Genomic DNA, 18,926 nt, shown 5'->3' with positions numbered 1-18,926 from the left:
GTCTATCCTACAATATCCTTGCCATTATACATGAGCATATATATAGGCAGTCTTGACCCCTGAGTTTTCTAAACCCTTGCGGACTTATAAATAGTTATAGTCCTTCCTGCCACGTTACTTCAACCGCCCAGGTTTCCCTGTCGTTTGGGGGGAGTTGGAGGCTTGCTATCCGAGCCCGAGAAACCCTCCTTCCCAAAAGATGCCGTTCGGCAGATGGGGATTACAGTCACATTGGTTGAGCGATGTGGGAATCACCTGCCATCCTTGTGGCCGCTTGCTGGAAGTCTTTAACTGAGAAGTCCTTTCAGCAATGAAAATTAGCAACCGTCTCCACTGGCACGCAGGGCTTCCATCAGGGTTGTTTTTTTCAGATTTATGTGCATCACCTCCCAATGACAGATCTCATAGGCAGTCCGAGCCGTATGAGCTGATCTTTCTAATATCATGTTTGTACCAGGTTTGTATACAGTCATCACTCATTTGAGGTGCGTGTCCCCTAGATAACTTGTCCCATATGGAAGAAGGGCAGATACCCTCTTCCTTCACCCCCAGACCTCCTTGCAACGGTTTCAGGGCTGGTTGGGTTTTAGCCACTCCGTTTTATTATAAGCTAGAGATGAATTAAATCCACACCCAGGAGGTCACAGTTTCAACGGCAAGGACCGGGCATGCTGCGCAGGGCCGGCGGCTTCTCGTCGGCGAGAGCAAAAGCCGGGCTCGCTCCGGGTGCGCTTAGCAAAGCGAGCTCTGCGCAGAGTCACCGCCGTGCAGTGCAGAGACGGCGGAGCATCGTCGCTTCGAACGCTTTCCCCCCGCGTTTTTTGGTTGTTTTCTCCTGGATTTTCCATGCGAAGGCTAGCGATGGCCGCGTCGCCCAAGCGGTGGCGGTCTGCAGCGGGTTTCTGCGTGCCTTCGGCTGGGAGTCAGGAGGTGGCGCGGGGTTTTGCAACATTCACAATGAGAAGCCGCTTTGAAGCAGGTTTGGTTGTCAGAAAAAGATGCTCATCTACAGATTAATTTGAAGTCGCAGCTCTCCATCTCACAAATATTTTGTGTTTCAGCAAATTGTGGCTTATTTAGTTTCTTGACAGTGCAGAATTCCAGTTTTACAGGCTGAGAGGGATATTCCAGTGCAGAAAAGCCCAAAGGAGGGGCAATTAGAGTAAGCAGATCTGCAGATGTGAGGGCAGCTGTTCTGGCTGGTTTTCAGAAGGCCCTGGGAGTCTCTAGCATCTCAAGCAATGCAGGACAACATCAATTCCTTCATGGAAACATGCTCCAGCAGCTGGCAGGTTGTTAGGTTAAAGCAAATGGTAGCAAAATGCTCTTCTGCTACTTACTGAAACTTTGAAATAGAGATGAAAAGATTCAGATTGCAATGAATCAAGTTGTAGCCCTCTTTCATTACCTTCCTAAGAACTGCTTCAGCCACCAATGCCTCTGCTTTTCCTTGCATTGCTAGGGAGATGCCCTCGAATTTCTCCTCTTCACTCCTTGAAATGAAAAAAAAAAAATCTCACTCTAGAAATGCAAAAATTAACACAATCAGTTTCTCAGTTTTGAGACCTTCTTGTTGCACCAACATGCATCTGTCTATATCGAGATAATACGTAGCCCAGTTTTATCAAGCTTCTGCTAGAATATAAATCTCGAGCAGCATCCTCAGTGGTGTGAGTATGCACTGGCCTTGCCTGGAATATTGCAGTGAGTTACCCTGATCCGCAGGGTGTGCGGGGCCGCTGCAGGGATAGGTAGGAAGATTCTTCTATATTAAGATGTGACGAAAGCAAACACTGGAAACTGTATTTGTATTTGGACTGAGTTGTGCCATTTAAATGTTGCCAATTATTAGTGTTACAGGTGCTAAAGCTTACCGGTCGAACTTTAAAGCCAGTCTGCATTTTTTAAAACAAAATTTTCTGCATGGGAAGATTGAGGTAGAGCCAGTATTTTCCTTGTGCAAAGAGCAAAGGTTTTGATTGTCATATAGGAAAATCCCATCACCAGGCTGTTTTCATTTCATATATGCTAGAAGAGTTGAAATAACTTTGCTTAGATTGGACCTAATGCTTAGAAGTGCAAAGATTTTTCGTGCTTGTTGTGTCGTCCAAGTGATCTTAAACCTGCTAAAGGGTGTCGCGGGGCACGGAGCCAGGGGACGCGTGGAGCGTGCGTTTCTGCCTCGTGGCAGGGTCTTTAATTACAGCAACCATAAGCAAGAAATTTCACTTTTGCAGCTTCCCTTTCCCCTGCCTGTCAACTTCTTCCTCGTGTAAAATGCTTTGAACTCGTTCAATGGAAAAAGCCATGAATGAGCCACATATTTTTAACAACAAACCAGCGGGTGATAAACGGGCTTATTTCTTTTTCACCTTTTGCAACGAAAAGCCTCCCGAGAAAGACTAAACAGCGATTTCGTTGACGGTGGTTTTTACTCTGCCAGCATCCGCGTTGATGCCGCTTCCCTGTTGTTCCTCCCTTGCAGTGCGCTTCGCGCCTTATCGACCTCCCGACATCTCTCTGAAGCCGCTGCTCTTCGAGGTGCCCAGCATCACGACGGAGTCGGTGTTCGTCGGCCGCGACTGGGTTTTCCATGAGATCGACGCGCAGCTGCAGAGCTCCAACGCCAGCGTGAACCGAGGCGTCGTGATCGTCGGCAACATCGGGTTCGGGAAGACCGCCATCATCTCCAGATTGGTTGCCCTCAGCTGCCATGGCACACGCATGAGACAGATTGCTTCTGATAGCCCACATGCCTCTCCAAAACGTAAGTCCTACGGGACACGCGTCTTCAAAACTCGGAGACCTTTTCTATTCTGTAATTTTTTTTGGCTGAAAAGATGCTGTTGCTCTTCAACCCCAATAAATCATTTTAGCTTTTGTTGCCAAATCCGTGGCTCTGGAAGCGCCCCTCAGCAATATTTGTACTACTCCCGTTCCAAATCTGCTCTTAGAAGAGTCAAAATAGTCTGTCTCTTATTTTTCTGACATAGAAATATCACAGATTCTCTCTGGTCTGCTTAACAGAAAAAACTCTGGTTGTAATTGCCAGGATTTCATTATTATAAATCTGTGCCGAACCATTGCATCCTCCTTCCCATATGACCGGTTTCGTGGTTTATCATGGTATAAAGGTTTAGAGGAGGTCTCACGCTCCGTATAGGCTTGACGCCCGGTTGCCCTACCTCTTGTGGTCCCATCCAGCTCGTGTCACTCTGCGCTGACATGTTCGCAGGTGGGGCTGACAGCATTTCCAAACCGCACAGCTCCCGTTAAGTGAATAAGACAGGAATAAAAATACCGGGTTAGGCACCTGAAGGTGTCTTTAAGGATCTGGGTCACTATATCTCAGTGAAGCTGTCACTAAATCTGTTTGCTGCCTTCGAGTGCTCTTACCATGTAGAAACATCTGAAATGTCACCAAATGTTGGCATGCTGAATAATGTCACTTGTCAGAGCTAAATGAACAATGTGTAGTGAAAGGCAGGGCTTGTTTCTATATTTTAACTACAGCCCTGCAGTGCACCAACTGTACGTCTCCCCAGTCTGTTTGGAGGGATTGTGGGGATTAAAGAGGCTGTACTTGACTGTTTCCAGACTAAAAGCTTGGATATTTTCAGTGAGAAAGAGCCCTGCATCTTTCACGCACAAAGGACAGAGAAAAGATCCTTGGTCCTACCAAACGCACCGTCTTTCAGGTCCCACTCTGGTGCGTCTGTGAAGCTGGAAGGGGAATGACTCCCCAGTGTTAGCTGTTGGGATAGAAGCCCTCAGAATCGATCAGCAAATTGGACTTTATTTCCTAAAGAGCTCAGAAGTCCTAGTCTAGCAAGAGAAGATAAGATTTGTAATGAAAATGCCCTTGATTTTTTTTTTCATGCACTGAAACAAATTTCTATTTTGCTTAATAAAAATCTATGTTTAATAATAAAAGCTGATCAGGTGATCTGACTGTACTACAGCAGTCGTGTTATGAGTAAACTGGCATAAATACAGCCCCTTGCTGGTAATTCCTGTCTCAGAAGGATAATACAGGTGAAGGTGCTGTCACATGCTCAAAATCAAGAGTGTGCATCATTGCCAGTGCATTCAAGATTTAATTATGTAGGCAGTAGTCCTCCTCCTCTGTTGTTTACCATTAAATAGGTTAATGTTTGCCTTATGATTTCAAGTCAAACTCAAGGATACGTTGTAGTAATCCATGCAGGAACATCCTCTGTCAGTAGAGTCTGCACTTAGGAGGGGTGCTGCTCTTAAAACATCCCTAAAATAAAGAAATCAGTAATTGCACATCAGTAAATACTGCAGGTTATGCTATCATTCAAAAGTATTCTAAAAGAGTATCTATTTGTTTAAAAATGAGTGGTTTAAAAATGCTAACCACAAGGGCCAGGTAAATAGATTATTGTAGCAAGCTAATGGTGAAGCTGATTCTGCTTTACCAGGCAAAAGAAACTGCTGAAATGCAATATAAAGCAGTTAAATATTACAGAGATGATTCCAGTATAATTCATTATTTGCTTGCAAGCCCTTTCCAGGTCCTGGTGCTATTCTGAATTTCTCTGAATTCCCTGCTCGCTCTCTCTCTCTCATCACTTTAATGGCTTTCAGATAGATATGCTAGCTATGGCTCTCCATTTATGCATGTTATAAAATGGTCCCATAATTCAGAAAAATTGGCTGTCTCCACTGAAGAAAGTCTCGGAATCAAATTAACAATTGATAGTTTGCAATGAGGGAAGATCTCCTGGTGGACCTGCAGACTAGGAGAGCGTTACGCTAAAGTATACCAGACTTGAAGAGAGACCACACTTTCAGGAACGTTCAATTCACTCAATAAAAGTGCTTAATTTTAAATCACTTAAGTTGCTATGGAAGACATGACTAAGGCAAGCTCAGAGCTTTATCTTAGCAGGCCTTCCTGTGTTGTTTCCCAAGGAAATTTCTTTGGGAGCCTTTGTGGTGGACCAGGACCATGGTCTACCACTGCCTGAAGCCCAAAGGGTGCTTGTGGATGGTATGGTAACTGTTGTGAATGCACTGCTAGAAAATATCAGCAGGGCAGTATGTAATAATGATGTTACTCATGCTTGTCCTCTGGCAATTCATAACCTCTTTCCTTGGGACAGATGTGGATGCAAACAGAGAGCTGCCCTTGACGCAGCCGCCTTCCGCCCACTCTTCAATCACCAGCGGGAGCTGCCCTGGGACCCCCGAAATGCGCCGCCGCCAGGAAGAGGCCATGCGGAGACTTGCTTCGCAGGTACGGAAAAATGGGTTTTGTGGGTGTTTTAGTCCCTGGGAAAATGTTGAGTTTAATGGAAGCTCTTGGAAGGTCTCCTGTTTTACGTCACTTTGTGCACTGGAAAACGCGTGCGTTTGAGTGCTTATGGGAAGGATATAAGGAAAACCTTCTGGAACAAGTTTTATTACCCTAGGAAAGCTCTTTCTGTAAAATGAAATTCCCGTTACATCAAGTACACTCCCTTTCTGCTCTGAGAGTTTATCTTTTCCAGCCATCTTACTTTATCCTTGCAGCAGTGGGCATGTTATGATATGACACAGTTACCAGAACAACTGTTATTTTTCCTGAATAGTGAAAACAAAATTGCTAAGTGACCAGTGTTTGGTTTTGAAAGGAACGGGTACTGCAACCGTCACTGCTACGTGGTGCCCTTCCGCAGTTTTTGGAAAAGTCGCCAAAAGAGATTGTAGCCCTCTGAGCGATACACAAATCTTTTGCTGTTTTGACAAGAGTGGATTGTATATAACACTATTGCTTACTGTAGGTGCGATTTACAGCTTGAGTTTTATTGTATTACTGACATTTAGCCCTGCTTTTGTGCTGGTGGGAAGGTGCTGTTATATTGCTTTGAAATCCGAGGAGCTTGCTCCTCCTACACGTTTTGAGAGGATGTGAGCAGTTTCTGCTTTCCTGTTGCCGGCTCCCACTTTGGAGAAGAAAATATCTAGCAAAAGCTTTGCTCTGAATTATTGCCAGGCCTTGTTTTGCTTGGCTTTTTGTGCCAGATACTGTCTTGTCCTGTCTGTTTTCTCCTGCATCCAGATGGCAAGGCAGAGAGCAAGAGATGTCTGTGTAAATAAATGCTAAATCTTGCATGAATATTCTCCTCTTCCACGTAGACTTCTTGAAAGGAGCACAGTGGCCAGCTCTGCTTTTGTTCAGAGCACATTAGTCATCGTATTCCCTGTAAATCTTAAACATTACAGACTACCAGAAAGGCCGGTAAAGTGTTCTGTCTCTGCTTAAAATACCTCATCTATCTAGACTTTTTTTCCCTGGAGTGCTTAAGTAATCCTGTTGGATATGTAATTGATAAATGGTTGCAGTTTTAGCTTCAGTTTCCTCCTGAGCAAAGCTAAGGGCTGTGACTTTTTCAAGCACCCCGTGCATACGTTATGCACTGAAGCTTTTTTGCATCTCTGGTCAACAGAAAAAAGAGTAAGAAATAATCTCGATAGCCAAAAATAAAATAAAAGTAGGTCATGATAGCTTGGCCGTAGACCCATTCAGGAAAGGTTTTCAAAGAGCAGTCCATCCCCTAGCCAAAATTTTTGCAAAACAGATCATGTAGTTTGCTGTCAGAACATGACAAATGCGTTCGGAAGATGTGCTAGCTCTTGTCCTAGGAGCAGGAATACAGATTGTTAGTGTGATTGTTAATCTTGCAGTAAATCCTGACTACTGTAAACGTTGACTGATTCCAGAAATAACTGTCACTGGCTTCCAAGCATGAGGCCTTCAAGAAAAGATCAGTGCCAAGGCTGGTTAGTTGACCTTAGGATTCTTGGAATCATTTATTTTACTGGAATAGCTGACACAGCATGCAAAACTTCTGAAAAACTTTATACTCTTTAGCAAACAGTTCCTGGGATGAGTCAGAGAAGTAGCAGTACAGCTTGATTCAGCATTCAGAGACCTCAGTTCTATTCCCAGCTTTGCCGTTAGCCTGGTTGGGACCCTTGGAGAGCTCACTTCTCATCTCCCTGCCTTCGTTTCCCTGGCCATTAAAAGAAAAATGGAGATAATGGTCCTTTGATATCTGATGTTGAGAAGAATATGTAACTAGGTATTGTTTGATTTCTCTCAATTCACAAAAGCAGTTGTCTTCCAGGTAGTGTTGATATCCATGCCTGAATGAAGTCATGCATTAAAATTAAGCACATGCTTAAATCCTGATTGACCTTCATTTCCTATCACAAGGGGTCATTCTACTGAAAATATAGGAGGTTTTTTGGCTTGTTTGTTTTTTGTCTTACTCCTTTTTTGAGTTCCATGTTCCTGCTGATTGTTCTTTTTCATAAGCAACAATTCTGTTTTTATTACATGAAAACATTTTCCAGAACCGCTGCACAGCATGTAGCAAACAGTAAGTTTGATGGATTATCAAGCCTTCAGGAACTTAGATAAAGGCAGATAAAATGTTTTAGGATGTTTGTCAGATTGATAGTTGGAAGCTACGTGTTAGTGCACTCTTAGTAACCTCCTGTACTACTCGGCACCGCTGACGAATACTTGCTGTCAACAGCAGATAAATTGATCTGCTTAGAAGGAACCGTGCCATGTGATGTCCTCCTAGATAAAATAAACACTGGCTATTCAAGCCCAGCTGCGGTTTTCGAAGTCTCTGAGTGAAGTTATGGAGGGAAAGGATTACTGGCCTGACAACAGAATTGAAAATCCGTTAAAACAACAACTTTGAGCTCTTTGATCTGTATATGATCACCTCACTGAGAAAGTCGGTCACCGGCATCTAACTTGTCTTTGAAAGATCATGGAAGTTTATTGTTGGTACAAGCTTTGAAGGTAGTGAAGTTCTAAGCAGAGCGAATACACTGAAATGTCTTTATAGACAGCAGTAAAAATATTCTGTTGAAATGGGTTAGCCATCTAAATCTGGCATTTTGTGGGGCATTCTAGGAGAAAACCTTCATGGAGGTAGGCTAAAGGCTCTCCAAAGTCTAACCTAAAAAACAAAAGGAAAAAAAAAAAGGAATATCCTTTGATGCAAGAGAAAGGGAGAGAAGAGCACACTCCTTTATCAGTAGCAGTGGAATAAAACAGCTCCTAATGGCCTGCTTGAAACAGCTTTGTTCAAGTGGCTGAAGAAGAAAGAGCCCAAGGAAACGAAGGAAAGACTTGACCCTTAGGTTAGTGTGACATTTCTCATCCTATGCGTGGAAAAATATTTCTTGGACGTGTGTTGAACAGTTGCATGAGGACTTCAGTCAGAACTGAAGCAGAGGGGAAAGTGTTGACAGTGATGGACAACCACAATTGTCAGGAATATTTTAAGAGATATGTAAAACATATGTGAGAAAACAGAGCTAAGTGCAGATGTTCCACCTCTGCTTGCACTGCGCAGTGAAGGATGTTCTCAGGTTGTACTGCGGCCATTGCGAAAAAGAGAAAGTGAGCATTGTAAAAGTGGATTAATAATATATTCAAAGGTTTAAGAAAGTGTTGGCACAGGCTGCAGCATGCTGGTGGGAAGCATGCCGTCTCTCTCACCCACTCCGTTCCTTCTGAAAATGTCACTTACCCCCAAAACTCCGAAGTTGTGCGTTTATGATGACAGAAATGAAAGGTGAACAGTTGTTTTTCCTCCTCTGGATTATTCAGGGTTGTACTTTCCTGTCTGTTCTTCGTGCAGTAAGGTCTTAGGGGGCAAGGGTTGCTTTTAGCTTTCATTGTCAGAGATGAGAGATTAATTATAAAAATAAGGAAGCAAATACCGCCTAGCAGGAGCTCCACTCAGACCGTCTTTCCAGCTTTCTTGCCATGCTGGAAAAGAGCAGCATTTTGTTGTATTCTTAGGGAGCGATTTGACGTCATCCATGATTTCTAGTCCGGTGATCATCAGCAAATTAATGGAGAAGAAAAATGCTTAGAAATGAGTCAGTTTAGAAAACCAGTATCAGGTATCATTTTTTCCTGCAAAAACTGCACAAGAGGACAAGCTGTATCCAACTTGTGTCGAAGTTACGTGAAGTTGTCCTCACCAGTTGGTCCTAGAAGAGAAAAACATCCCAGGCGGTGGTGGACTGCCATTGAGGTGTCTCAGGTCTCAGTCCCTCACTTTGGTCAGAAATGGGGTCTGGTGGGAAAAGTTGTATACTCTTCAGGGTTTGCAATGAATTTGGGGCATCAAGAGCTAAAGGACTTGCCTTCCATTGCCTGGAAGGAACCTTGCTGTATATGTGACATTTTAATAGCTTTCTAGCAGAGATTTTGTGAATCAGTTTCCTGATTTATTTTTTGAAGGTAAAGTTAATCCTCTTGCCAGCAACTGAGCTGGCACAATCCCTTTTTATTTTTTTCCTCTTTCACTCCTGGGCTTCTCCTGCCTCTGAAGAAAAGCTGAGGCAATCACTGCTAATGAGCTTCCCACCGGTCATGGTGAAGAAGAAAAGGAGGTTTGTCAGATCCCCGAGCTCAGAGTAGAGCTTACCGGGAACATCTCTCTGCCACTTTTCCTCCACCTCCTGTAGTCTGTTGGGGTTTCTATCGCAGCATGGACAAGAGAGGACTGCAGGGAAGAAGGACAAGTGAGGCAGGCTTGCCAGATCCGGCAAACTCTCAAAAGTCGTGAATAAAACTACTCAGATTTCAACATCCGTCTTGACACTTGCAAATAAAACATTAGCATTTCTGGCAAACTGTGCTTGCTCAGTCTTTTGTTTTAATATATATGCATGTATTATGGAGCGAAGTTTGCAGGATTCCTGAATTTATTTCAAATCTGCCCTCTGACTACGAGCAGGCTACCAGTTCTTCAGCGATGCCGGTGGGTCAAGCTAGACTTGGCTGCTTTGCTCCAGTAGATGCACGCCAGCTTTCCTGCTGAGCTGGCCTCGCTGTGTAGAGCTGAATATGTAGCTTCACGTAGCTGTTAAATCCATCTGCTTTTATTTAGCGCTTGTAAACATGCTGCCTGATATGACAGTACAATTGTAATGCGAAACTTCAAAAAAAAAAGAGAAAAAGTTATGAATACAGAAAGTAAGCATTTTAAATCTAAGATCCCATTAAAAGGACAGTACTCCACACCGCTCTCATGGTGTGCTGTGTTTTTTCAGGTTTTTTTGTAGTTTTGGGGTTATTTTTGTAATTTTTCATCCATTAAAATACTTCTTGGCTTCACTCCCCCTGGCCAGAGCAAGCGAGGCACCGTTGCTACGGCAGCACGTTGCTGTCCTCGCAGGCTGCTTTTCTCTCTCCAAATGATCCTGTGCAAAGTGTAACTTGGACGGATACATCTCCACTGGAGCGCTGCCTCGCCTTTCCAGAGCTGGTCCTGCACCTCAGGAAAACGAAACGGGTGCCGTTCCCCCCCAAGCCTAGCACGTGCTGAAAACACCAACCCCCAAATGCACGTCCTATGTGTCCTCTGCATTTCAGCAAGGAGCGCGACGCCCGGCGGGGAAGCGCAGGTCAGAGGTGGGATAGCCCAAGGCAAGGTCAGCTCAGCTCGAAGGAAGGAGCCTAAGCCACCTCTGATGGGTTACCCCACACAGCACAGCAGGTTTCGGAGCTCTGCTCCCGTCGCGTCGGCTCACCCCGCGGACGCTGGGCGCCGCCGTTGGCTGCTCTCCCCATCCTCCGAGCCGCGAGCCGGCGTGTCTCCACCGCTGCTGCAGGCCCGTGAAAAGAAATGGAGCGCTCCGGCCTTATGCGGAGGCGGAAGGGTTCGTTACTGCTGAGCCTCGATGCCCTGCGACGCTAACGAGTTGCGGAGGGCGTTTGCTGGCGTACGCAGCTCTGTAAAAGCAATGAACGTTCGTTCCCAAGAAACTGGGTCACCACATAGGCGCGCAGTCATGTGCAAGGGATAAACTACAGCCGTGCTGGTTTCCATTATATTATTGAAGACAGCGTTATGCCTGGCAAATGGCCTTTTGGCAGGTGAGAGCATTACTCCGAATTTAGGTGAAGCCATTTTGTATGAGCTAAAAGGAGATAAATCTCACTACATGCAGAAACATGGTTGAAATACGATGTTGAAGCCCTTCATTAAGAGCAGGGAAGTGCTGGAGGAACTGAAGTGTTTCGACTAGCGCCAGGGATAAGTGAGGCTCTTCCCTTTAGTCTGGTTCATCTGTATAAGAAAATGGAGATGGACTGGCCTCCCTGCATGGTGCTTCTACGGGAGGAGGCTGCGGCAAATCACACCGGAGGCGCGATGTCGGAGGAACACTGCTTAAGTGGAAGATATTATTTTTCACAAATAGTGCCAGAAAACTGCTTAAAATTGGCCTGTCCTATTAAGTAAAAATAACTTATTTCCCTTGAGCTATCTTCAGCCCCTCTTTCTCTTTCTCCTTTGATGTTCACACTGTCCTTCCCGTCTTTCTCATATTACTGTTCCTGGCTGTTATCTACTCCTGGCATGTCATGTTCTCCCTCTCCCTCCCGCCCTCTCTTTCTCTCTCTCCTTTTTTTCCCCTCCCTCACAGCTCAGTCTCTTCTCTCCCTCTGTTCTTTATCGGGGATGCACAATCTCTTCCCTGCTCCCTGCGCTTCCCAGCCTTTCCTCTTCTCTTCTTCCTGCTGCTTCCATTTAACGTTCTCCCTCCTGTTGTAGTGGCATTTTCCATGATGCTTGCAATAGCTGTCCTGCTTTTAACAGGCGAGTGTCTTCCTTTTTCTTCCAGCAGCTGTTTCCTTAGATCTCACCTGTATAAGGAAATCTCCCTTTTTTTCTAACTTCATGGATTTCTTCCATGCTTTTGCAGCTGAACCAAAACCCATATCAAGTTAGGCAAAGATAAATGACTGTATAGTACAAACCAGGTGAAATCAGTAGCTTGGCCTTGAAGATCTAGAGTGTAGTTTACGTACCCATGATTTAGGATATCATTTTGGCACAGGGAAGAGAACTACAGGAGAGATGCACGGATTCTGCACGTCAGAATTGGCCGCTGTTGCTGAGGCCCATGTCCAAGGAAGGGCAGATGAGGAGGGGAACGGGAATGAGAGGCTAGAAGAACAGGCAATATGAATGGTGAGAGTTACGCAAGGCTGGATGGAAAGAGAAATGGGAAATGGTCGTGGCAGGAAGGAGAAAGTAGGAGGGCTGGCATTGGAAAAGTTGGGCAAAGAGATTCCTGAAATCTTACTGGTTTTATCACCTAAAGAGATTGTGAATACTTCCTTTGAGGTTTCTGCTTTTACAGTTAAGAAGATGAAGCGTGCGGCTTTTCTGAATAAATGAGAATATAGATGCTCCTTGCCACCACGTCAGGAGATACTGGGGTCATGGTCCTGCTGGATGGTGGTCAGCTGGAGGCAGTGCTCTGGCTCATCTGTGTCTGATGTTTCTCAAGCCTTATAAAACCTAATTAATGTAAAAAAGGAAAAAAAATGGTTACCGAAAAGCTCATGGTTTGTAGCCAGCTAGGCTCTCCAGATCGTTTTAAGAGAGTAGCCCTTGCAGACCAGTCCTCACTCGCTTTATTTTTTCCGTTTCCAAGAGATGCCTAAGCTAAGCTGCCAAGGAGCTGTTTGGCATTAACCGGGGCAGAATCGGAAGAATTGTGTTCAAAAGAGAAGAATGTCTGTCCTCAGAGCCCACATTTTGAGTGGAGTCACTTGGAAGTGATTTCTCTTTTCTAACTTTCGAGAGTTTTAAGCATTTGCAAAATGTGAACGTGTGCTGGCTATGCAGCCCAGAGCCTGCACAGATGGCATGTGATGGCTGAGCGCTTTCCTGACCCCGTGCTCCAGCATGTGGAATCATTCGAGGTAAAGTATGCATGCTACAAATATGCGTTGGTTTGAAGCTCTCCCTAAAGCAAGAAAGAAGGAAGTGATACAAGTTTGTAACTTTTTGGCATTTGCTATTTCATATAAACAACATAACGCCTTGGCTTCTCGGTATTTTGCGTGGAATTGCTCAACTTGTCTTTATGAAAGATCTTGTCGAAACTACGTTCTCAGACCTTACAAAAATAGCATAAATATGTATTTTGAATGTGAGCTTTCATTCTCAGTGCTCTTGATCTTAGGTGTTACTTTTCCCATCCTTTGTTTTCATCCACTTTTGCATTAGGGTTGCTTATAGGCATTGTATATTGTTTGAGATCCAGGAGATTGACTTCTATTAAACATTAGAGCAAGGAACTGCTCATTCAACTTCCAACTTTCTAAACAACATGTAAAAAACAGAGCTGAAACTAAGTTTTAGAAGTGTTGAAAGTACTATTTAGTGTGATGACAAAGTTCACATTGAAATTATGATTAGAAAAATTGTGCCTTACATTGTATCGGGCAAAAATAGATGTTTACCAGTGGCAACATCTAGGCATGCCCATATCTTTGGAAGAGCAGGATGTTCCCTGATAATTTCATGCATTGTAACACAATTTCTAGATAAAATTAAATGTTTAATTCAAAGATTTTGGTTGTGATGAGAGTTGGTTGGAAACTTTTCAGCAAAGCAGTTTTTAAAACAAAAATGGTGGGTTTATGGAAAATGAATCTTTTTTGTGAGAGCATGCCTTTCTTTTTCAGTGAAATCTTTATTTCTGGGCTATACAAATTCTTATTTTTGTTTCTTGGATGTATTTCTTGGCTTGTCCAGTCCAGAGAGAGAGGAGGAGAGAATAATAACGCCCAAAATAAGAACCAGGGTAAGGATGAGAGTGCTCATTTCCGATGTGCAGCAGGGACCAGGCGTGGTCTCCTTAGATGAGTCTCCTAAGCATTGGAGATGGCAATCCATCTCTCTCCAAGTGGATTCATGAGCCATTAATTAAGCATACAAGTGGAATAACTGCAGTGGGAGAGGAACCTGCCCTAGAGCAGTTAATGGCCAGGTATTAAAGGCATTCACCTAATACAGGGGAGAAAGAACATGGTTTGAACCCATTTCCCCAGTTCTGGGTGAGCACCTTCCTCACCAAGCCACGGGTTATTCTGAAGCCTTTCCTTCATTTCTCATGGCAAACCTGCTCTTATTCCCAAATGTGGAAGAGGTAAACTTTTTGAAACCTCAAAAACTTTCACAGCGCAAGAAAACTGTTTTCCCCCCACCCCAACTCCAGTTATATAAGCGAGGAGCCTGATTTCTAACACAGATTCATCTTTTCCAGCACCAGCTTTTGGCAGCGTCTCTTTGTGATTTGAAAATCAAGAAAATGTCACGGAGAATAAATAACATCAAGACGAAATTTTGGCGCAGTTGCATTTCTGAGAACATCGTAATGTCTTCCCTTTAGTTGCCTTCCCAAAATCTTTGTGGCTTACCGGTTTATTTTCAGGTCCATCTATTAAGCCCCACATTTAACAGCATGCTATTTAAGGCTTAGTCAATATACCAGTAAATCCAGTATAAGTATCAAGAATGTAGCTGAAAGGGTTTAAATTAGTTGTGACTGTCTGTATGTTCCAGAAAAAGGAATATAACGGTGACGGTTGCCTTTGGGAGTAGGTTGTAGGTGTATCCCCTTTTTCATGACTTGGCTCTTTGGATTCCTCATGAAGAGCGGACTTAAATCCACACATGTTATACGGAAAGCGAGATGTCTGCGTATAGCGATTGGGTTTCTATTTTGGGGAGCGTGATATGAAGGGAAAGTCGCTTCAGAACGTTATACTGTGGAATCCATGAGTTATAATCCTCAAATAAATAGAATTGCTGAATAGAAATCATTACTGTTATTACTGCTTTTCCCAGTGCCCTTTTCTAAGGGTGTACATTTTATTTTAACTGGCTGGTAGCAAAAATGCTGTTTTGAATTGGGAGGTATCCATTAAAGCTTAAGCTCAAGTGTTAGGACTTGATGCTTGAAATAACAGCCCAGCTTTATCATTACAGTATGCATCACACCTCGTTTTGACTTTGAAAGGAAATTATTGCATTTTATCCCATCAGTAGTCTCATACAGTGCTATTTAAAATGAAAAGCCAACCCTGAGCCAACAACATTGGAGGACCCCAAAGCCCTTGGTGTTTTCATTACTCAGCACCGTTTTTTGTACCATTAAGAGGCCACCTCAGCCACCCCCACCACCATCCAGCTCACGCGCTGCTGCAAACCGAAGGTTGGTTTTTGCAGGTAGAAAGCAGGAAAGCCTTAACCGCGGCCAACAGCCACGGGCCGCATTTCGTCAGAGAAGTTAATCTCAGACACATACTGCAGTATTTCAGAGTTCAGAAATAGGTTTCATTTTGAGGGATTTGCACACGGGGCTGCAGCAGTGGACAACGCAGCCTCGTTTTCCCGGATGCTGGTGGTGGTGGTACGAAGCTGATGCCGCCCTGTTTTGCAGAGAGACGTTGGGATGCTAGCGGGGCGATTTGAAAAGCGAATGCAATGAAGGGGAGGGAGCCGCCCTGGAGAAAAGCCGCTTGTCCTGGCAGCTGCTAGCACCAAATGGCCAGGCTGCGCAGAGAGGAGGCTGGTGCGTGCGCGGGAGCGGGAGGAGCTGGTCTGCGGAGCAATATTGGAGCAGCTGGCCGAGTGCTTTACGAGCAAAGAGTTTTCTGAGTTTGGGGGGTTTTCTTTTGGATACTGAAAACCAAAACAGAGGACAGCTGGCAGATTGGGCTGGGAAGATCCCGCTGGTTTTCTGCAACCTGGAAAAAGCGGGCAGAATTGACTAGGTTTGAGGCGCTCAGGAAATCAGATGACCTGGAAAAAGAGGAAGGTTTCCTGTTTTTTTTTTCTTGGATCGATTTTCTGAATGAGGAGCTGTGTCACGGCGGATGAGTAATGTGTAGTGAGTCTGGCTTCCCGCTTTGTTTGGGGAAATCTGTTGTTCGCGGATGCTACCTTGCTGTAAGGTGCTCTCTTCCAGCTCGTACTCCGCGTCCGCTTCTGCAAAGCGTGGCATTTGAAAACAGCAAATAAAAAGTAAGTTTAAGAAAGCAATCACTGTTTATTACTGACACCGAGTCCTTAAACGGAGCTTGGAGCGCAATTCCATTGCCGCATGCTCAGCACGGCGCTCCGGATACGTCAGTTATTGTCACTGTCCGTCTCTGCAAACAGCTACAGCTTCGTTTCGTTTATTCCCCAAGTGGCAGATCCAGTAATTTTTCTGAATCAGTGCCTGTTTGTATCAGCTGATCCATCTGGATCCTTGTCACAGGTAGTTAGCACATGTTATCCTTAAAGGCCTCACCTGCTGGAATGCATAAAATCACCAAATGGAAAATGCTGCTTTTAACAATTTGCCCGACTAACGTCTGACGACGGTGTATTTTTCTTCTTTTTCTCTCCGTCAGGTTGTCGCTTATCACTACTGCCAAGCTGATAACGCCTATACCTGCCTCGTGCCGGAGTTTGTGCACAACGTGGCAGCCCTGCTCTGCCGCTCGCCGCAGTTCGTCGCCTACAGGGAGCAGCTGCTGCGGGAGCCCCACCTGCAGAGCATGCTCAGCCTGCGCTCCTGCGTCCAAGACCCCATGGCCTCCTTCCGCAGGGGAGTCCTGGAGCCCTTGGAAAATCTACACAAAGGTACTAAAAATGAGAGTCCCTATACCTCCCCTGAGCTCCCACCCATGCTTTCTTTTAAAAAAAATAATGCTTAGTTGCATCTGGGCTTCAAACAAAGCAATAGTTTAATTTTTTTGCATCTCAATTTCAAGAGCAGCAGAGAAAAAAGTGAGATTTAGAGAAGCTGAGAATATACCGTCATACCTGTCTGGAAGTGAGGGGTTAACCACCGCTCTCCTCCCTGCTGTCCGTGTCCATAGATGAAATGCTAATGACAGCATGAATTTGACTTTCTGTTTTCTCGCTTTCTTCCACATCCCAAGTTTGGCCTCACAGTTCTGAAGGTGAAAACAGGCAACTGTTTCCCTGCCCAGCTCTGCTTATGACAATGTGTTTTGATTTCTTTGTTAGGGGGTGAATTTTTTTCTCCCCTTGAACCATCATTATTTCCTGGGCTCTTGAGAATTTTAAGCTTTCAGCCCAAGACCTGGTACCATAAAAATCTATAGATATCCTTTGTAAAGCTTTTGGGGAAACTGATAGCAGACCCTTTCCTAATTAGTGATTTCAGGGATTTTCCTAAGGCAACATCGATGTTGTCTCCCTTTCCTTCCTGCGCGAGATGCAACTAATTCTTAGTAACAGTCACTAACTTTAAGATTGTTGCTTGATGCCATGAAAACTGTCAAAGCGTTGTAGAGTTCAGGACTCCGTTGTCCTGCAACCTGCAGTGTGTTTGTTAAAGTGTCATATTCTGTGTTATGGGCTGCAAAAATAACTCAGATCATTTTCTGTATGACCCTGCCTATCACAGTGCATGAACCAAAGTGAAACAGGTACAGCTGCAACCGAATTTGAAGCCCTGTTGTTCAAATCAATACTTCAGAACAAAGTGTCTGTATTCTTGGTGGCCACATCTGTCCCCAACGTTATGTAGCACACGTGGGTCTAGGAGGCGCAGCCAGCCCAACTCCAGGGCAGTTGATTTTCCTGGCATGGAGAAATGCCGCTGGAGGAGGAGCATGGCCGCTCTCTTACCAACACGCCTGGCGAAAGAGGATGCTTTAGGAACCGCTGCTCCAAAGGAAAACAATCTGTTGGATTATCCTCCTTGGGCGGTATTCCAGCCCTTGAATTTAGAGCATTTCTGAGGATGCTTATTTCTCTTGCCAAGCAGGTTGACCGCCATCTGGTCCCAAGTTCTGGGGCATGGAAAAATTCTATATAAAGCCTTTTTTTTCCCCTCATGGGTCCTGCACTCAACATGGCTCTTGAGGGAGCCAACGATCAAGACTCCCATCTTTCAGCGTGGCTGATTGAGAGTGCTGGCAAACTAATCTGTGCTAAGTGTTTTGTAATGAAACGAGCAGTGTCTGGAAATGGGTTTGAAAATATATCACATTTAAGACTCTGTAAATATATCAGCAGGTCTTTTACAAGGTGCTGTTGAAGCTTTAATGCTACCGGGACAAAGTTATTGCGTAGCTGTTAATGTTGAATGCCCCTGACAAACTTAGATTTGTGTTTCTCAAATATGCTTTCTAAATCTCAAAGAATCTAAATAATATGTAGCAGAAAGTTCTGGTTCTTGCCCCACTCCTGGCTTTTTCCTCTCTCCCTCAGGCTTTGTGAGAAACATGAGGTGTGTGTGCAAAACTCAGGTTCCCACAATGTCCTCTCCAAGGTTTCAGAAAGTCATAAAATATATTTTCTACTATAACCAGTGATCTTACTGAGAAGTTAACTGAAAAAGGATTTATAATGATGTTTATTTTTCATACAGGTTTTAGCAGTAGGTGAAGAAATAAGCCCAACTTGACAACGTAAGGCAATAATATGGGATTTTTGACGTTCAGCAATACTGAAAGTGTGGTTTTTACTCATTTCTGTTCTCCTTGGTATACCACAGAGACAACTCGTGTCATTGATGAACATTTTATTTCAGATTTTTATAGAAAATTTCCTGACGCAATTCAAAGTCGAAGAGGGAAGATAGCCTCCTATCAGGAATGCCGAGCTTTTCAATAGCATGATTTATTCATAGCAGTTTACAAAGAAGAACAAACATTTTACTGAATAAAATCCATGGTACAAATTAGCAGCATATGCCAACCATAGACTCAGTTCTCCTATTTCCCAACTAGTATTGTATTTTTAGGCAAGATTATCCTTGAGAAGATACCGCTTGAGCCCAAGATCCCAGTCCATAAGAATATATATCATTAGTTATAATGATTTTTATAATGATAATAGAAATGGAGTACGTGTGGACCTGCCTATGTGCGGACATACCTATGGGTGTATGTGCAATTAAAGTATCATAGAAGAGAGATGCTGCTACTGTATGTTTTTTCGTTAGCAATAGCTGATGATGCCTTAAAACACTCTAGTGACTTTGTCGTGTATTGTAGTCATTTGGCCAGGCATTCAAAGAAATGCTTTTCTCTTTCTGTTTGTTTATCG

At 44.1% G+C, this 18,926-nt stretch overlaps 1 protein-coding gene across 1 annotated transcript in view; it reads left to right on the top strand.

Moving 5' to 3' along the window:
- TANC2 (tetratricopeptide repeat, ankyrin repeat and coiled-coil containing 2) overlaps positions 1-18,926 on the top strand; it is a 248,609-nt gene that overhangs the window by 178,993 nt on the left and 50,690 nt on the right. The window contains exons 11-13 of the mRNA XM_067311864.1: positions 2,486-2,767; positions 5,130-5,263; positions 16,253-16,484. Of these exons, the coding sequence (XP_067167965.1) occupies positions 2,486-2,767; positions 5,130-5,263; positions 16,253-16,484 (648 nt within the window). The remainder of the gene's footprint in view (positions 1-2,485; positions 2,768-5,129; positions 5,264-16,252; positions 16,485-18,926) is intronic.

Source organism: Apteryx mantelli, chromosome 28 (genome assembly GCF_036417845.1).
Source record: "Apteryx mantelli isolate bAptMan1 chromosome 28, bAptMan1.hap1, whole genome shotgun sequence".
Lineage (NCBI taxonomy): Eukaryota > Metazoa > Chordata > Aves > Apterygiformes > Apterygidae > Apteryx > Apteryx mantelli.
This window is presented reverse-complemented; position numbering and strand designations above follow the sequence as displayed.